Genomic DNA, 21,024 nt, shown 5'->3' with positions numbered 1-21,024 from the left:
TGATTTGACCGCCTTTCAATCACTTTCCACAGATGCTCACTACAGTAGCACACGAATAGCCAACCAACTTCGCCGTTTGCGAGATACTCATTCCGTTCCCAGACGCCAGGCCACAATAATCTACCCTTCGTTACAGTCAATAGCGTCAGTGAATTTCCCCATTTGGAGCCTGTATCGCCCCTAGAACGATTCCCCTTTTTTTTCTTTTTTTTCGTTGCTGTTACTTCAATTTCCCACGAAAGGGGCGGACTGGCAGTGGATAACAACCGCTCTTCAAGTAGAGGTTACACGCTTTTAAATAATGCTTAAAATATAAAAAGATGACAATAACAGAAGATTTCTGAACGCAAACTTATTGGTAGACGATATTTACGGTGCCTACATACATGGTGACAATTATTCAACTACTGTAGCTAAATGAAATAAAATCGTCATAACTTTTGAACGGTTTGCGTTAGGACGTTCAAACTGCACAGTTGGTCGTGGGGTGTGATGGAAATTAGTTTGAACGTGTATGGTTTGGCTTAGCTACGAAGCCCACTTTCATTTGGATATGTTCGTCATTAAGCAAAATTGGCGCATCTGGGGGACTTAGAATCCGCATTTCGCGATCGAGAAGTCTCTTCTCCCTCAACAGGTGACTGTGTAGTGTGCAATGTCCAGTCAAAGAATAATCGGTGCGATATTCCATGATAGTACGGTGATTACCGAACGGTACGTGAAGGTTTTGGATGATGATTTCACCCCATTAGCCAAAGTGACCCTGATTTCGACAAGATGTGGTTCATGCAAGACAGATCTCGACCCTATCGAAGCAGGAGAGTGTTTGATGTCCTGGAGGAGCACTCTGGGGACCGCGTTCTGGCTCTGGGGTACCCAGAGGCCATTGGCATGGGCCTCGGTTGGCCGCCACATTCTTTGGATCTGAATACGTGCGACTCCTTTTTTGGGGGCTATATTAAAGACAAGGTGTACAGCAATAACATCAAAATCATTGCTGAGCTAAAAACAGCCGTTCATGAGCTCATCGACAGTGTCGATGTTCCAACACTTCAGTGGGCCATGCTATTCGTCTCGCGCCACATCATCGCCAATGACGGTAGACATGTCGAACAAGTCATAACCTAAATCCGAATATCTGTAGTGACATTTACATGTTGGATAAAGTGTGTATACGCTGTAGTTTGTAACTAATTTTACGTTTTTTCATATAGTTCAATAATTGTCTCCTTGTAAAAACAGATGACAATGAATGACCCTTTTTTGTAAAAAAAAAAACGCAAACAATTAGTCCAAAAACTATTCGTCTAGTTGTAATTTGTTTTAAAAACTAAGTATATGTCACGTGAAAGGAAGGGAACATAAAATGTGAACATCCAGTTATATGCAACGAACCTTGGTAAGTAATTTTTATTGTTGGACAAGCAAATAAAAACATCCATAAAGATAACAAATTTGACAAAATAGAGAACTTATTCAAGAGCTACTTCAAAAACTATTCGTCCACTCATTTTTTTAAATTTACAATGAGAAAATATAACTTCAATTACAAAATTAATATTTAGCGGGGTTTCTCTTTGCAGCTATTACTGCTTGTAGTCATCTGGGCATCGACTTGACCAAGTTTGCCGTCAGAGAAGCTAGAATTTTGTCCCGTTCGTCTTCAAGTGCTTCTTTTAGGTTTCTCTTGTTAAAAAGGTCTCTTCTCCTGATGCTATTTTCCAGTACTTCACAAAGGTGTTCAATAGGATTAATGTTTGGGCTCTGAGGAGGGTTGTTAAGTTGTTTCGGGGTATTGCACAGGAGCCACAGCCTTGTATTTAGAGCCGTATGCTTTGGGTCTTTATCTTGTTGAAAAATTTAATTTCCTTGCAGGCCTAATTTTTCGGCGCTAGGATTCAGATTGTCCTCTAAAATGTTGATGTACATATTGTGATTCATTGTACCGTCTATGAAATGTAATTTTCCAACACCTGCAGCACTTATACAGCCCCACACCATCAGGGAGCCACCACTGTGTTTAATCGTTGGCACAAGATTGCGTGGCAACATCTCCGCATTCTTCTTACGCCACACCATTCGTCTGACATCCGACCCGAATAGGTTATATTTTCTCTCATCGGAAAATATTACTCTATTCCAGAAGTCTTCCTTTTTGAATCTACGTTCTATCTCAAAATGAAGACGTTTCTTTCGATTCTGTTCACTGACACAAAATTTCTTGCGCGCTACGCGGTCGTTATACCCATGCATTTTTAGGGTATTTCTGATTGTGTTGGTACATACCTTCTTCCCCCTACACCCTAACTCCCCAGCCAACTTAGGAGCGCTGATTTTAGGTTTCTTCTTCATTACCCTCATGATAAATCTCACGTCTGCATCAAAGTGTGAGGGCGTCCGGTACGTGGTTGGTTTCTTAATGATTTTGTTGCGCAAAATCTACGAGGGCTATTCCGAAAGTAAGGTCCGATCGGTCACGAAATGGAAACGACTATGAAAATCCGATAAAGCTTTGCACAGATGTGTTGGGTAGTGTCTCTAGTATAACCCCAGTTAGCATCACGTCGCTCTTCTCATTTCTGAGCTCGCAGTGAGTGCGTAAAGATGTCTAGAAAATAGTGTCTGCCGCCAAGTACGGGGGCCTGGTGAGAAATTTCCCCTGAAGCTATGCAGCTAACATTACATAACTGTCGTGCTGTTTCGTCTTCATGACAATTGTCAGCCGCATTCTGCAGGGGCAATGAAGATGCTCCTGCATCGTTTTCAAATGGAAATGTGAGATTACCCACAATACAGCTCGTAATTGTCTCCCTCTGAGATTCAGCTCAGGTCACATGAACCGCTGGTTATGAAGACAACATTTCGGCACAAGACAACGAGCCGTAGGCCAGCGTAGAGAATTGGCGGAGAGCACTGGCGGCTGCCTTCTATAGCGAGGGTATGGGAAAGTTGGTACAACGCTACGATACACGTCTAAGTCGGGTCGGCGACTATGGAGATAAGTAGCTGCAAGGTGTATCTAACTGTTGCAAATAAAACATTTTTGATTTTTACCGTGGTTTCCATTTCGCGACCTATCGGACCTTACTTTCGGAATAGCCCTCGTATATATTGTCGACTGAACCGTCGATCTAGGTCTACCGACTACTTTAGCAATCTCGTGAGAAGATTTGCACTCATTATGTAAGCGCAGAATAAGTTTCCTTTCGGTCAGCGTCGTCTCACTAACGGCCCGTGGCGCTGATTGCACTGTATCGGCGCCGTTCAGATCCACAACAGGCGATAGAGTGGGGCCGCGCCACGGTGGACTGTAGTGTTGCCGTGGGTCAGCGTTGTAGTTCAATCACTGCGCGTATAATTTCGGCATGTTCAGATGGTGGACGAATACCTTATGAATTAGCTCTTGTATTACATTTTCTATTTTGTTAACCTTGCTGTCGATTTGGATGTATTTCTTTCCTTGCTCTTCAACAAAAATGACTTACCGAACGATTTTTTTTAAATTTTGTTTGAGGATTTTATGTTACAGTTACATTACTGATGATAGTGTGAATGATACCATGGTGTAAAATTCCCCATTCGTCTCTGCTCCACTTATATGGTTTTCTTCCCGCATTATAAGCTTGCAACGCCGCCTGGCGAAACACAATCCCGCGGTGGGCAGTGGTCAAAACAGTTTGCCTCATCAGTGTGCGAGGGGCTCTCAGAGTAGTTAGCATTTTAATCACCTTTATATCTGTTAAGCCAGAAATTAACTTTACATCGTTAATTATTAAACTTGGTTTTCAGTTTCAATTTTTGCCTTTTTTTGGAACTGACGATACATTGGTTCCAGTAGTTTCATTTGGGTAATTTCTGTGAAATGCAAACAACTTTTGACTCGCTACTGAATAAGAAGTTAGATGATGCAACGGCTACTGAGTGCAGTTCTGCCAACTTAGTTCTCTTCCGACAAAAAATCGAATCTCTAATTTTACAATGCTACAAAACTGCCTTACATAATGAATAGACTGTGTTATTTGAAATATTACCCTTCTTGTAGGTATCCCGTCCTGTTTCGGGTTTCCAACACCAAAATCCCAAGTAATCCCTCTAAATCTGGACAGCTGGCAGCGCTCCTTGTGTGTCGGCAGGCATTGGCCGTGTGGCGCTGGACGTCCGCCTCGGCTGTCTCCGCGCTGACCTGCCGGCGAGCTCCGAGCCGCAGCAGATCATCGACGCGGCCAAGTTCGCCCTGCGCAACGTCGCCATCTTGGAGCTCAAGATGCCCTTCTGGCGCTACTTCCCGTCAGCGCTCTGGACACGCTACGTCAACAACATGAACTTCTTCGTAGAGTAAGCTTCCCACAAAACAACATGTAACAGTTCTAGCTCTTGCAGTCATCGTTACTTTACTGTCAATCGAAGCATCCTACGTACTGCAGCAGGAAGCTGTCATTACAATGCGTTGATCGGTGTATGCGATCAGGGAAAACTGCACTCGGCTGTTTGCACACGACACCATAGTTTGGTAGGCTCCTTCATTCAGGTGTAGACTTGGCCACTGTTTCTATGTTTCGATACAGTGTATCGATACGTGGAACTGTTTCAGTGTTTCGGAACGGCTGTGGTTCACTGTTTCGAAACAGTGGTGTTTCATTCCGCCCCTGTCTCGGACAACCGGACCAGATTCGATCTCGAGCCAGGCACAGAAACTGTATCGTTGTTTCAAAATGAGGCTGTTTCAGTGCACCTGTGCTTGGAACGGACTAATTGTATCGAAACAGTGATGTTTCATTCCGCTCTGTGTCGGACGAGATTCGGGCTTGGCACAGGTACTGAAACACAACATACCACTTCGTGAAACACTTTCAAGAGTGTCGAAATCTTTTTGACATGCAATAGCATGAAGCTTAAGATATCCGAAAATAAAGCTTCGTTTCTATTTGACTGTCCTATTCCGAAATGGCGTAACATCTGCTTTATAAACACTAACCAAACAATAAAACAACGTATACTATTCACATTCAAAATAATAAATATGTGAAAATCATTCAGTTAAATTACACTTTTTTCATAACATACGTTTCTCTGGTCATCCACAGTAATCATATTAAGAAACGCAAGTAAGCCTACAACATTTTGAATAAAAAAGGGCGTAGAGTGACAGTTATTAGACATATACATAAATTTGATGTAGGTATAATTGCATGCAATCTGTTTGACATATCACTGATAGTGTAATGGTGAACGGGAAGGGCTGGGAAGCATGGTGAATTTATAGTAACGGTTCGAAACACCTTGAAAGACAATTTTTTTGTTATATTTTGTAATTTATTCGAATTATTTGGCATTATTGGTGAGTCTATAGTCACTGCCTATTATCCACACTGATTCCCTTTGTGTGCATGGAAATTAGCAAGATGGGTATATTACCCATACTAACGGAATGTGGGAATCATAGTAGCATATCCGTTGTTTCTGCAGTTTGCTCCCACCTCCAGTTCCGTTCGTGGTAATTCTTCTGTGTTCAGCTATGGCTGTCCTCAGCCAATTGAAAAGTATGAAAGTCACACGACACGAAAGCAGCGCATTTGCTGAAGGAAATACGAAACTGCCAAGACGCCTAAGTGATAGTTTCATACTTTCTACGATATGATTAGCGCTCTCGCACCTTTTTTATGTTTATGTGGACATACTTATACAGTAGACATTCAAGATGACAAAATGTGTAGATTTATTACATTACAAAACACAAACTGTTTCACTGTTTCGAAACAGCGTATCCAAACATTATTTCGAAACAGTTACGTGTTTCAGTTTGCCCATCTTTATTCAGGTGACATGGCACGATGGAACAATCCTACGCTGTGATCGTGGGTGCCCACAGAAATTTATGAAAGAGGTCTCAAGGTTCTGAAACTGCCATTTTTGATATCAGAAAACTTGAGAAATTCCTACTGATTATACACAACAGGAACCAGCAAAAGTGTCACGGATTAATAAGCCTCAAACTTAAAAAACAATAAATAAATATTAAAAAGGCTTATTCAATATATAAACCTTTGTTTGCTTATAAAACTTCGTATCTGACCACGTAAATGGATTTACTGCCTTGTTTTCATGCCTTACATTTTTTTTGAAGTCGACTGGGCTAATTGTTTCTCAATGAAACATGTTTTGAAAGCTACATTTTGAGATTACTCGGGTGAAGAGCAACCCAGGACAGCATTTGGCGAGATTGATGTGGAAAACCCCCCAAAAAACACAAATTTTCCACAACAACAGACTCTTAAGAGCCTAGGATCAGGCCCCTCTTTCCCACTGGGTACGTGCTCAGGGCCGACGCGATTGATAGGGGCTCCCTAGTTCCTGCCAGATCAACAAACGATAACCGATATTTATTACCCAAAAACAAATTTATTTCTAAAGAATCGAACGATAATGACTGACTACAATACCTACTTGCTTATTAGCTTTGCGCAGTGCACAGTTCTATTCGCTCCAAATAGCGACGGAAAGTTAAACTTGACGACCGATTTAAATAAACCAACTAGACGATCGGTAATTCCCCTGTATTTGTCTGCAGTAATGTGTCGTTTGTTTTGTTTGTGGTTGTTAATGACTGTGTTCTGAGGTATTCGTTGATTAAATCGTAGTTTGCCTGTTTTGTTTTATGTCAGCGATTATTTTCGGTGTAGAAAAGAAATACTGAATTATAACATAAAATGTCGAAACGGTCATATCCTAGTGGATCTGCAGAAAGGAAAAAAGCTGTACATCAGAAGGAAGTAATTGAAAAGTTACCAAAATTAACAGCATATTTTACTGGTACTACTACTACTACTACTGGAGCAACTTCTGTAAGTAGCAATCAAATAATAAATCTTCCACATGATGGGTCGTGTCGATCACAAATTTCATGAATTTCTGAATGTTCATGTTACATGTCAATTTAAGATTTCTACCAATTTAGGAAAAGAGATTGAATCAGAAAGCGATTGTCCCAATGACGAAAGTGTAACATCTTCGGTGGCTACCATCACCAGTAGCCTAACTGTGTCAGTTGAACAACAGTTTTCCAACCCAGAAGAAATATCACAAAATTTTTAAGTGCTTTATCTGAAAACTACCTTGAGCAGTTAAACAGAGAACCGACTCGTGGCGATAATATATTAGACCTTCTGGTGACAAACAAACCCGAACTATTTGAAACAGTTAACGCAGAACAGGGAATCAGCGATCATAAAGCGGTTACGGCATCGATGATTTCAGCCATAAATAGAAATATTAAAAAAAAGGTAGGAAGATTTTTCTGTTTAGCAAAAGTGACAAAAAGCAGATTACAGAATACCTAACGGCTCAACACAAAAGTTTTGTCTCAAGTATAGATAGTGTTGAGGATCAGTGGACAAAGTTCAAAACCATCGTACAATATGCGTTAGATGAGTATGTGCCAAGCAAGATCGTAAGAGATGGAAAAGAGCCACCGTGGTACAACAACCGAGTTAGAAAACTGCTGCGGAAGCAAAGGGAACTTCACAGCAAACATAAACATAGCCAAAGCCTTGCAGACAAACAAAAATTACGCGAAGCGAAATGTAGTGTGAGGAGGGCTATGCGAGAGGCGTTCAATGACTTCGAAAGTAAAGTTCTATGTACTGACTTGGCAGAAAATCCTAAGAAATTTTGGTCTTATGTCAAAGCGGTAGGTGGATCAAAACAAAATGTCCAGACACTCTGTGACCAAAATGGCTCTGAAACAGAGGATGACAGACTAAAGGCCGAAATACTAAATGTCTTTTTCCAAAGCTGTTTCACAGAGGAAGAGTGCACTGTAGTTCCTTCTCTAGATTGTCGCACAGATGACAAAATGGTAGATATCGAAATAGACGACAGAGGGACAGAGAAACAATTAAAATCGCTCAAAAGAGGAAAGGCCGCTGGACCTGATGGGATACCAGTTCGATTTTACACAGAGTACGCGAAGGAACTTGCCCCCCTTCTTGCAGCGGTGTACCGTAGGTCTCTAGAAGAGCGTAGCATTCCAAAGGATTGGAAAAGGGCACAGGTCATCCCCCTTTTCAAGAAGGGACGTCGAACAGATGTGCAGAACTATAGACCTATATCTCTAACGTCGATCAGTTGTAGAATTTTGGAACACGTATTATGTTCGAGTATAATGACTTTTCTGGAGACTAGAAATCTACTCTGTAGGAATCAGCATGGGTTTCGAAAAAGTCGGTCGTGCGAAACCCAGCTCGCGCTATTCGTCCACGAGACTCAGAGGGCCATTGACACGGGTTCACAGGTAGATGCTGTGTTTCTTGACTTCCGCAAGGCGTTCGATACAGTTCCCCACAGTCGTTTAATGAACAAAGTAAGAGCATATGGACTATCAGACCAATTGTGTGATTGGATTGAAGAGTTCCTAGATAACAGAACGCAGCATGTCATTCTCAATGGAGAGAAGTCTTCCGAAGTAAGAGTGATTTCAGGTGTGCCGCAGGGTAGTGTCATAGGACCGTTGCTATTCACAATACACATAAATGACCTTGTGGATTACATCGGAAGTTCACTGAGGCTTTTTGCAGATGATGCTGTGGTGTATCGAGAGGTTGTAACAATGGAAAATTGTACTGAAATGCAGGAGGATCTGCAGCGAATTGACGCATGGTGCAGGGAATGGCAATTGAATCTCAATGTAGACAAGTGTATTGTGCTGCGAATACATAGAAAGATAGATCCCTTATCACTTAGCTACAAAATAGCAGGTCAGCAACTGGAAGCAGTTAATTCCATAAATTATCTGGGAGTACGCATTACGAGTGATTTAAAATGGATTGATCATATAAAGTTGATCGTCGGTAAAGCAGATGCCAGACTGAGATTCATTGGAAGAATCCTAAGGAAATGCAATCCGAAAACAAAGGAAGTAGGTTACAGTACGCTTGTTCGCCCACTGCTGGAGTACTGCTCAGCAGTGTGGGATCCGTACCAGATAGGGTTGATAGAAGAGATAGAGAAGATCCAACGGAGAGCAGCGCGCTTCGTTACAGGATCATTTAGTAATCGCGAAAGCGTTACGGAGATGATAGATAAACTCCAGTGGAAGACTCTGCGGGAGAGACGCTCAGTAGTTCGGTACGGGCTTTTGTTAAAGTTTCGAGAACATACCTTCACCGAAGAGTCAAGCAGTATAGTGCTCCCTCCTACGTATATCTCGCGAAGAGACCATGAGGATAAAATCAGAGAGATTAGAGCCCACACAGAAGCATACCGACAATCCTTCTTTCCACGAACGATACGAGACTGGAATAGAAGGGAGAACCGATAGAGGTACTCAGGGTACCCTCCGCCACACACCGTCTTACAGAAAGAAATCGCGAAATTTTGGTTCTTAAGGAACCTGTATATTTTCAAAATAAAGATTCTGACTTTTCCCTGGCATCCAGAACCTGCAAATATGGCAATAAATGAGTAACTAGGTATTTCAACAAAGCATTATTAATTCGCAAATTAAAGAACAATGAAATCGCCGAAAGAAAATGGTCGTTGAACTCGCCTTCCAAAAACTGTATTTTTTTTATGCGTGCCAGTAGAACAAGGAAAAGCAGTTAATGTATAAAGATGGTAGGGAGGGGGCAGCAAATTTTATGCGTCACTTGCGTGAAAAAATGTTCTCAAACTGGCCCTAAATATCCAGGCCATATATAGCAGCAACTCATTTCAGACAGTAGCTGATAAAGATCCAACATCTCACTTTTCACTGCCATGGGGCATGTCCAAGGCCCCATCCAGCATACAGTTTTAATCTACCAGGAAGTTACAAGAATTATTGTGGTGGTTGAAATGGCATATTTTTAAACAGTCAACCTACAGTCTATTTAACTATGTCTCTACAAGCACATGAAGGAAAGTGTCTTGGTTCCCAATGTTTTCAAATAAGATGATGAATTTCTGGACACTGTCAAAGCCTGGCTGCAGTCTTGTGCACCATAGCTTAATGAAGTCGGAATTTGCCATCTCATTAAATGCTTATGTCATAATGATGATTCTTTACAGAATTAATAGAAACCTGTGGTTTTATGATTTTTCTAAAAAGTTTATCTATTTGAGTGCAGTATTTGATTTATATCCTAACAGAGGTTATATTCTGAATAGCAGGCAGAATTCATATTCTCAGCCCAGAGCAAAGACTGGCACAAACTCTTTATGTTTGGCATAGATATATGTTGAATGACACACTTTTGCATCTAAAATCAGTAACACACAGCAGAGAATGTATCACAGGTCATTATGGTAATGGGGTAATCTAGGCAGTAAAAGGCTATGTTTTTAAACTGAATCTTCCTTCAGGCCAATCCACTTAGTCAAATGTTCAGATGTTTATCTGATGGTCAGACCTAGAAGTACTATACCAAATCTAAACGATACAGTGGCTTTTATAACAACTCTTACTTGATATCATCCCTCTTTCTCATCACCAAAGCACTAATACAAGCAGATGCATTTCTTTGATAAAAGATGCCCATTTTTTACAGTCCAGATTCTTCTTGTGTATTTTTTGCAACCAGTTCATCCAGAATACTTTAGTAATATGTGTTAGCTATTGTTTTGCCTTTTTCAAAGTAATTAATAACAAGAAACTCTTTCCCATTTCAGAAAACAGCAATCTTAAATGTTCCTGTCACTAGCTGTACCCCCTCCATTAACTAATGTTTCATTCTGGCTTGAAAAGTTGGACCTACTTCTCATCTGCTGTCATAAACCAATCCACAAATTGAGTTCTATTTTTTTAAGTACCGTCCAAATACTGTTGAGAAATTAGTTTATTTACCTGTTTGCTTTTGGTTAGCGTCTAAGAAAAAAGGGACCAGTCTCACACAAAGATTTGCTGACGTATTCACCTGAGGTGAATATGTGGGGATGTTCTTTGTGAAAATCATGTTAAAGAGAAGTACTACCACATTTGAACTCAGCCATACATTCATTCTAAAGGAAGGAGCAGATTCCTTACAAACTTGTGTTGTCTTTCAATCAGTTTCAGTTGGTGCTTAAATTGTTCACAACAGAGAATTTTATGACAAAATGCTATTTTAATATTTTTATTAGAATGAAAAACACACATGACTATTTTAAAAAGACATATAAAAAAAATATTCCCTAGCTAAAGATGACATCTGACTTGCATAACTGTAAAATGTTTACCAATATAACTGATTTGTTAGTCCTGCCCCATGATCAGCCCAACTCAATAACAAAGCACAAAATAACAAAGTATAAGCAGTGACTAAGACAGTTGCCAGCAGTGAAGCATTAGTTATTTACAACTGCAGTCTACTCCGAGTCATGTCCACAGCTGAAATACACAGCCTGTCTGGTGAGTAGTACACATTAAAAATGAACAGTTTGTCCAAACTACAGTAAGCTGATCAACTATAATCGTGGTTAATTGCATGAAACAAACACCTTAATCCAGATCAGTTCATTTCATCATCATTATCTTCTTCTCTATTATTTTTAATACTGTTCTCTTATTCTTGCTACCAAACAATTATCTTAATATGATAAATGTTTTTTTTTTCTCAACTGTAATATCTAGTTTATAGGGATGATATATATTCAGAAACACATATAGATTTCAAGCAACAAGGTTTTGTGTTATTTTAGGGTGTGCACGAAGTATATAGACCAAGCACTGGAAAGACTGAAAACAAAGAGTTCCATGCATGAGAGTGACCTATCACTCTTGGAGCGTGTCCTTGCCAATGAACCAGACCCCAAGACAGCCTGCATCATGGCACTTGACCTCATCCTTGTGGGCATAGATACAGTAAGTGTGAGATAATCTGTAGTAGTACTTTACAGACTTCCTGCAGAATCCATTATCTAAATTAAGATATAGCTGCAGACCTAAAACTTATAGAGACTTAATATTATTTTTTGACTGATAGTAATGAGAACACAGAGTTATTGATGTTTAGTTTTGGGTTCTTTGTCAGATTAAAATTCATAATGAGTATTGAAGGTTGCAGCAGAAAGATTAGCAAATACCTGCCCTTAGACCAAAAAACATTTAGTGATTTAGAACTAAAGATAATACTAAATGACTTATCTGCCTACAATGGTCAAATGTTGACAGCAAAATATACTGTTCACTTAGGTTCAGAACATAAAAGAAAAGTATGTTGTAATAGAATCGTAACAAATGATTCAGACTCACTGTTTTGATGGAATACTGGTAAGAGATTAATAAATCCAGATGGTGCCAGTGAAAAATTTGGGAAACATCTCATCATCACATTGAGCCCCGATTTCACCTGAAACCACTCACATCACAGTTTTACAGAAGCATACATAATTTATGGGACTGAAGTATCTTCCAACAAGAAAGGAACCCCTCCCTACTGCAACATACACTATACACACCCTCAATAGACATTGTTTTCAAAAAATGGCATCTGGGAGATAAAAAAATTAAGTATATAAAAAGTGATAATTCTAAAAACAAAGATGATGTGACTTACCGAACGAAAGCGCTGGCAGGTCGATAGACACACAAACAAACACAAACACACACACAAAATTGAAGCTTTCACAACAAACTGTTGCCTCATCAGGAAAGAGGGAAGGAGAGGGAAAGACGAAAGGATGTGGGTTTTAAGGGAGAGGGTAAGGAGTCATTCCAATCCTGGGAGCGGAAAGACTTACCTTAGGGGGGGAAAAAAGGACGGGTATACACTCGCACACACACACACATATCCATCCACACATATACAGACACAAGCAGACAGCTCACAAGCAGACATATTTAAAGTCTTTAAATGGTCTTTAAATATGTCTGCTTGTGAGATGTCTGCTTGTGTCTGTATATGTGTGGATGGATATGTGTGTGTGTGTGCGAGTGTATACCCGTCCTTTTTTCCCCCTAAGGTAAGTCTTTCTGCTCCTGGGATTGGAATGACTCCTTACCCTCTCCCTTAAAAGCCACATCCTTTCATCTTTCCCTCTCCTTCCCTCTTTCCTGATGAGGCAACAGTTTGTTGCGAAAGCTTCAATTTTGTGTGTGTGTTTGTGTTTGTTTGTGTGTCTATCGACCTGCCAGCGCTTTCATTTGGTAAGTCACATCATCTTTGTTTTTAGATATATTTTTCCCACGTGGAATGTTTCCCCTCTATTATATTGATAAAAGTGATAATTCTTTTGACTACAATGATGTTTCTAGCAGAGTATTAAAATCTTGCATTTCCTTGATTAAGACACCCTCAAGTTGTGGTTGTAATCATTGGCTCTCTCTTGGGCTTTCAGAAAGAATGTTTTTACATAGAAATCCAAACCCAATCACCTGACAAATTAATTGGTAGCAAAGCTGAACCACAAAAAGTGTCCTTTGCTATAGCCAGTGATTGGTTGTGTAGGATACAAAATCTGCTATGGCTAACCAAAATTTCTTTGCATTAATAGCTTAGATCAAATCATACCTAATAATAGTGTGATGACTATCAACCACTAAACAGTATCGTCTTTGATTATGTTAAGATCTTTAACTCTGCTCTCTTTGTCTTTGTGTCTGCATGCCATTATGAGCTGTTCAATTGTATTGTGCTTCTACATTTCATAAAATATTTTGATAATGAATTGGATTTTGCAATGATTTTCACCCTTTATCATGTGTCATCATTAGGACACCAATTACGACATTGTTGACCCTAACAATGCTCACAAACATCATTTGTGATGCCTAAAATGCTGATTTCCACTCTTTTGTTGGACTTCTACATTTGTCTGTTCTACAACTCACCTCATCGGGATGGAGTGTGTATTTTTTTTTTACCCTAGTTTGTACAGCTCTGGATCTGTCTACATCCTGTTCTACATTATTCTGATTGTTGTTTATTTGTGTATGTGCACCTTACTAACTATGACTCCCACAACATACGACATGTTGAACTCTGTGATACCCCATCACTTTGTGCAAACTGGAGGAGGAACAATTCGATCCTTATGCTACTCAAATAAATGCTGTAACCTTACCAGATGCACAATGGCACACAAAAAGTGCACCAGCTACACTGCTTTCACACAGTATTGTCAACTTTGGCAATATATGTTCTGAATTATGTTTTTTTTGCAATGTGCAATATACTTAGCCACTGCTGCTCAGCAGCCTGGGATCTGTGCATTACTTGCCTTCTACAGATACCATCTGCTCTTTGGCTCCATATATTCTGACTCCTCCATTTTTGCATTCTGCAGTGATGGGTCTACTTCCTGCAATGGTCAACTGTGCTTCCACGCATCCCTGTCATGCATCCTCAGTCCCCCCACATGTACCTTGGACTATGCATCCCTTGGACTATGCATCGCACCACATCTGTCTTCTGTGTACTCCTGCAATGCTATCTTTGATGACCATGGTCATCCCTGCCACATTGGTCTTACCACATTCTTATGCCTACAACATTCTCCTTGGGCAGCATCTCACTTGGACACTAGCAACCATTAACCAAGATTTCGCTACTGCCAATGCTGTACTGCCTTCATCGGTCACAACAGCTCTACCTCCAATACCAACACCTATGCAAATGGTTTAATCCAGCAGGTTTCCTAAATTGATTCTGTTACTGAAGGACAATCCACATATGTGATTCACCTTGGCAGATAACATCTTTGACATTCATGGTATTATGGATGAAGATTCCAGTTTTATTTGCCTAGTTGGTCATTTGCATGACCACACAGATCTTGTCAGTGACTTGATCCTCTCTGCATGTGCCCATCAGAAATATTCTGAGGCTAAAATTACTGATATTGAACATTTGTTGCATCCCCCTACTGAAGTCTTGCATCATATTATCCACAATGAGAACTTAGGCTCTAGGTTCCCATCCCCATGCATCAGTGGATGTTGACTTCATACCAGACACTGTGTTGTCAACATTGTGACTCATCAATTGACTCATGAATTGCAATTATAATTATTGTCACATGATTTTGATCCACTGGAAACTGAGTTATACCATGTGGATCAAGCATATAGCATCCTGGCCACAGATATACAGGGCTATTACAAATCATTGAAGCGATTTCATAAATTCACTGTAGCTCCATTCATTGACATATAGTCATGACACACTACAGATATGTAGAAAAACACATAAAGTTTTGTTCGGCTGAAGCTGCACTTGAGGTTTCTGCCGCCAGAGCGCTTGAGAGCCCAGTGAGACAAAATGGCGACAGGAGCCAAGAAAGCGTATGTCGTGCTTGAAATGCACTCACATCAGTCAGTCATAACAGTGCAACAACACTTCAGGACGAAGTTCAACAAAGGTCCACCGACTGCTAACTCCATTCGGTGATGGTATGCGCAGTTTAAAGCTTCTGGATGCCTCTGTAAGGGGAAATCAATGGGTTGGCCTGCAGTGAGCGAAGAAACGGTTGAATGCGTGCGGGCAAGTTTCACGCGTAGCCCGCGGAAGTCAACGAATAAAACAAGCAGGAAGCTAAACGTACCACAGCCGACGGTTTGGAAAATCTTACGGAAAAGGCTAAAGCAGAAGCCTTACTGTTTACAATTGCTACAAGCCCTGACACCCGATGACAAAGTCAAACGCTTTGAATTTTCGGCGCGGTTGCAACAGCTCATGGAAGAGGATGTGTTCAGTGCGAAACTTGTTTTCAGTGATGAAGCAACATTTTTTCTTAATGGTGAAGTGTACAGACACAATGTGCGAATCTGGGCGGTAGAGAATCCTCACGCATTCATGCAGCAAATTCGCAATTCACCAAAAGTTAACGTGTTTTGTGCAATCTCGCGGTTTAAAGTTTACGGCCCCTTTTTCTTCTGCGAAAAAAATGTTACACGACACGTGTATCTGGACATGCTGGAAAATTGGCTCATGCCACAACTGGAGACCGACAGCGCCAACTTCATCTTTCAACAGGATGGTGCTCCACCGCACTTCCATCATGATGTTCGGCATTTCTTAAACAGGAGATTGGAAAACCGATGGATCGGTCATGGTGGAGATCATGATCAGCAATTCATGTCATGGCCTCCATGCTCTCCCGACTTAACCCCATGCGATTTCTTTCTGTGGGGTTATGTGAAAGATTCAGTGTTTAAACCTCCTCTACCAAGAAACGTGCCAGAACTGCGAGCTCGCATCAACGATGCTTTCGAACTCATTGATGGGGACATGCTGCGCCGAGTGTGGGAGGAACTTGATTATCGGCTTGATGTCTGCCGAATCACTAAAGGGGCACATATCGAACATTTGTGAATGCCTAAAAAAACTTTTTGAGTTCCTGTATGTGTGTGCAAAGCATTGTGAAAATATCTCAAATAATAAAGTTATTGTAGAGCTGTGAAATCGCTTCAGTCATTTGTAATAACTCTGTATTCTTGCTAGTGTGAATGGTCAGGTGATAATGTCAGCACTATGGCTCCTCTGCATTTCACACTGTAATTCCCACTGCACTATTAATATTAACACCCTTGCTTTTAATGTTATGTTGTTCTGACTTTTCTTTATTCTAAGTGGATAAGTGGATTGATAAGTAATCAAAATGTTCTCGGTCACGGGATTGAAACCGACCACCACCTAAATGCTGATTAATAATCAGCACTAGTGATTGAAGACTTCTGTTATAAGAAGTCACCCTCATTCTGCCAATGGCCCTGTTAAAGAGGGCGGAAGATTCGACAGAGATTCAGGTCACTCTCTTGTTGTTGGGGTGGAAACTGCCCCTAAAAGTGGAAGAATCAGCAATGACTGAAGACATTAAAGACACTGCACAAAAGATACATAGTGTGCATCCACAGGACATGTGGCCTGTAATTGAAAAAGGATCATTATTGGCAAAAGATTCTAGAATATCCTCCATCCAGATCTCTGGCAGAGGACTGCCACAGGGGAGGTGACCATGAGAAAAAGATTGCATAACCAACAAAAAGATAGCATTCTATGAGTCATGGTTCAGAATGTCAGAAGCTTGAATATGGTAAGGAAGCTAGAGAATCTGAAAATGCAGATATAGCAGGGGTCAGTGAAGTGAAATGGAAAGAAGACAAGGATTTCTGGTCTGATGAGTATAAGGTACTATCAACAGCCGCAGAAAATAGTATAATGAGAGTAGGATTCATGAAGAATAGAAAGGTTGGGCAGAGAGTGTGGTACTGTGAACAGTTCAATGACAGGGTTGTTCTTATAAGAATTGACAGAAAACCAACACCAGCAACAATAGTTCAGATACACGTGCCGACATCACAAGTTGAAGTTGAAGAGCTAGAGAAAGTCTATGAAGATATGAGTATGTAAAGGGAGATGAAACTCTGGGGGACTGGAATGTAGTTATAGGAGGAGGAGTAGAAGAAAAAGTTGCAGTAGAATATAGGCTATGTACTACAAATGAGAGAGGAGAAAGACTAATGACTTCTGTATTTAATTTCAGCTAGGAATAGTGAATACTCTGTTCAAGAACTACAAGAGGAGGAGGTATACTTGGAGAAGGCTGGGTGATATGGGAAGATTTCAGTTGAATTACATCATGGCCAGACAGCAATTCCAAAATCAGATACTGGATTGTAAGACACACTCGGGAGCAGATATAGACTCATATCACTATGTAGTGAGAGGTGGAGAGTGGCTGAAGTTCAAGAGATTAGTCAGGAAGAATCAATACACAAAGAAGCAGGATACAGAAGTGCAAAAGTGTAGATACAGCAATAAAGAATGGTTCAGGAGGCAGTACAGTTGAAGAGGAATGGACATCTCTGAAAAGGGCAATCACAGAAGATGGAAAGAAAAACGTAGGCACAAAGAAGGTAACTGCAAAGTAACCACAGGTAACAGAAGAAATACTGCACTTAATCATTGAAGGAAGAAATTACAAAAATGTTCAGGGAAATTCAGGTGTATAGACATAAAAGTTGCTGAGGAATTAAATAAATAGGAAGTTCAGGGAAGCTAAGACAAATTGGTTGCATGAAAAATATGAAGAAATCAAAAAAGAAAAGATTTTAAGCAGGACTGACTCAACATATAGGAAAGTCATAACAACCTTTGGTGAAATTAAAAGCAAGGGTGGTAACATTAAGAATGCAATGGAAATTCCACTGATAAATGCAGAAATGCAGAGGAGAGAGTGGATAGGTGGAAAGAGTACATTGAAGGCCTCTATAGGGGGATGATTTGTCTGATGTGATAGTAGAAGAAACAGGAGTCAATTTAGAAGAGATAGGGGATCTGGTATTAGAATCAGAATTTAAGAGAGCTTTGGAGGTCTTAAGATCAAATAAGGCAGAAGGGATTAGATAACATTCCATCAGAATTTCTAAAATCATTGGGGGGAAGTGGCAGCAAAACGACTATTCACATTGGGGTGTAGAATCTATGAGTCTGGCGGCATAACATCTGACTTTCAGAAAAATGTCATCCACACAATTCTCAAGACTACATATGCAAGAATTCACACATTCAGCTTGACAGCTCATGCTACCAGGTTGCTGATAAGAATAACATGCCAAAGAATGGAAACAAAAACTGAGTATGTGTTAGATGACAATCAATTTGGCTTTAGGAAAGGTAAAGGCAACAGAGAAGCAGTTCTGACTTTGCAGTTACTAATGGAAGCAATATTAAAGAGAAAACAAGTCACATTCATAGGATTTGTCAACCTGGAACAAGTGATTGACTATGTAAAATCGTGCAAGGTGTTTAAAACTCTGAGGAAAATAGGGTTAATCTATAGGCAGAAATGGGTAATATATATCTTGTACAAGAGCCAAGAGGGAATAATAAGAGTAGAAGATGGAGAGTGAAGCACTCAGATTAAAAAGGGTGTAAGGTAGGGATGTACTTGTTTCCCTCTGCTGCTCAAGCTAGGCATCAAAGAATCAGTGGTGGAAATGATAGAAAGGTTCAAGAGTGGAGCTAAAATTCAAGGTGAAAAATATCAATGATAAGGTTCACTGATGACATTGCTGTCTTCAATGAAAGTGAAGAAGAATTTCAGGATCTGCTGAATTGAATTAACATTCTAATGACTACAGAATATGGACAGAGAGTAAATCAGAGAAACACAAAAGTAATGAGAAGTAATTGAAATGAGAACATTGAGAAACTTAACATCAGAATTGATGGTCAGAAAGCAGACAAAGTTAAGTTATTCTGCTACCCAGGCAACAAAACAACCAATGATGGTTGGAGCAAGGAGGACATCAACAGCAGACTAGCACTGGCAGAAAGGGCATTCCTAGCCCAGAGAAGTTTACTAGTATCAAACATAGGCCTTGATTTGGGAAAGATATTGCTGAGAATGTATCTTTGGAGCACAGAATTGTATGGTAGTGAAAAATGGACTGTGGGGAAAACCAAAACAGAAGAGAGTTGAAGCATTTGAGATGTGGTACTGCAGGTGAATGTTGCAAATTAGGTGGACTGATAAAGTAAGGTATGAGGAGGTTCTGTGCAGAATTGGAGAGGAAAGCAATATGTGGAAAACGCTGATAAGGAAAAGAGACAGGATGATAGGACATCTGTTAAGACATCAGGGAATGACTTCCATGGTACTAGCGGGAGCTGTAGAGGGGAAAAACTGTAGAGAGGACAGAGATTGTAAAAAAAAGAAAGAAGTGCTGAATCAATCCTTCCAATAATCATTTCTTTTCAATTTATTCATGTATATTTCATGCAGCCAGTTCATCTTAGCTTCCCTGCACTTCCTATTGATGTTATTTCTGAGTGACCTTTATTTCTGAATTCCTGAATTTCCCTGAAGATTTCCATACATCCTTGTTTCATCAGTCAACTGAAGTATTTCTTCTGTTCCCCACAGTTCCTTTGCAGCTACCTTCCTTGTACCTATATTTTTCTTTCCAACTTCAGTGATAGCACTTTTTAGAGATATCCATTCCTCTTCAACTGAGCTGCCTACTGAGCTATTCCTTATTACAATATCTATTGCCTCAGAGAACTTCAAGCACAACCCCTCATGGCTTAGTACTTATGTATCCCACCTCTTTGTACATTGATTCCTCCTGGCTAGTCTCTTAAACTTCAACCTACTCTTCATCACTAGTAAATTGTGATCCGACTCTATATCTGATCCTGAGCATGCCTTACAATCCAGTATCTGATTCCTGAATGTCTGCTTGACCATGATGTAATCTAATTGAAATCTTCCCATATCACCCAGCCTTCTCTTGCAATTCTTGAACAGATTATTAACTATTACTAGCTGAAATTTATTGCAGAACTCAATTACTCTTTCTCCTCTCTCATTCCTAGTACCAACCCCATGTTCTCCTGTAACCTTTTCTTCTGCCCTTCCCCTACAACCACTTTCCAGTCCCCTATGACCATTAGATTTTCGTCTCCCCTTACATATTGTATTACTTGTTCTGTATCCTAACATAATTTCTCTATCTCTTCATCTCCAGCTTGTGATTGGTATGCATACCTGAACTATTGTTGTTGGTGTTGGTTTGCTGTATATTCTGATGAGAGCAACCCTATCATTGAACTGTTCACAGTAACTCACTTTCTGTCCTATCTTCCTATTCATAACGAATCCTACTCCCATTTTACCATTTTCTACTGCTGTTGATATTAATCTATACTCACCTGACCAGAAATCATTCCCTTATCTCTATTTCACTTCACTAACCCACATTATATCTACCCTGAGCCTTAGCATTTCCCATCTCAGATTTTATAGCTTCCTTACCATGTTCAGATGTCTGACATTTGAACCCCTGATTCACAGAACATTATTGTTTCATTGATTATTCAATCTTTTTCTCGTGGTCACCTCCCCCTTGTCAGTTCCCTCCCACAGATATGAAAGGGAGCCTAGTCTGGAACCTTTTGTCAATGGAGAGATCACAATATTTCTGAATTACAGGCCGTATGTCCTGTGGATACACATTATGTGTTTTTAATGCAGTGTTTTCCATTGCCTTCTGCATCCTCATGTCATTTATCATTGGCTAATTCTTCAGCCTTTAGGGGTAGTTTTCCTCCCCAAGAGCAAGAGAGT

General features: G+C 40.2%; 1 protein-coding gene across 1 annotated transcript in view; it reads left to right on the top strand.

Moving 5' to 3' along the window:
• The window catches only part of LOC126199564 (probable cytochrome P450 301a1, mitochondrial), a gene marked incomplete at its 5' end in the record, with an annotated part of 110,084 nt that overhangs the window by 56,610 nt on the left and 32,450 nt on the right, over window positions 1–21,024 (top strand). The window contains 2 exons of the mRNA XM_049936486.1: window positions 4,134–4,335; window positions 11,653–11,815. Of these exons, the coding sequence (XP_049792443.1) occupies window positions 4,134–4,335; window positions 11,653–11,815 (365 nt within the window). The remainder of the gene's footprint in view (window positions 1–4,133; window positions 4,336–11,652; window positions 11,816–21,024) is intronic.

This window comes from Schistocerca nitens, chromosome 8, assembly GCF_023898315.1.
Source record: "Schistocerca nitens isolate TAMUIC-IGC-003100 chromosome 8, iqSchNite1.1, whole genome shotgun sequence".
In the NCBI taxonomy this organism is placed as follows: Eukaryota; Metazoa; Arthropoda; class Insecta; order Orthoptera; family Acrididae; genus Schistocerca; species Schistocerca nitens.
The sequence above is the reverse complement of the archived record's forward strand: the minus strand, read 5'-3'. Positions and strand labels throughout refer to the sequence as shown.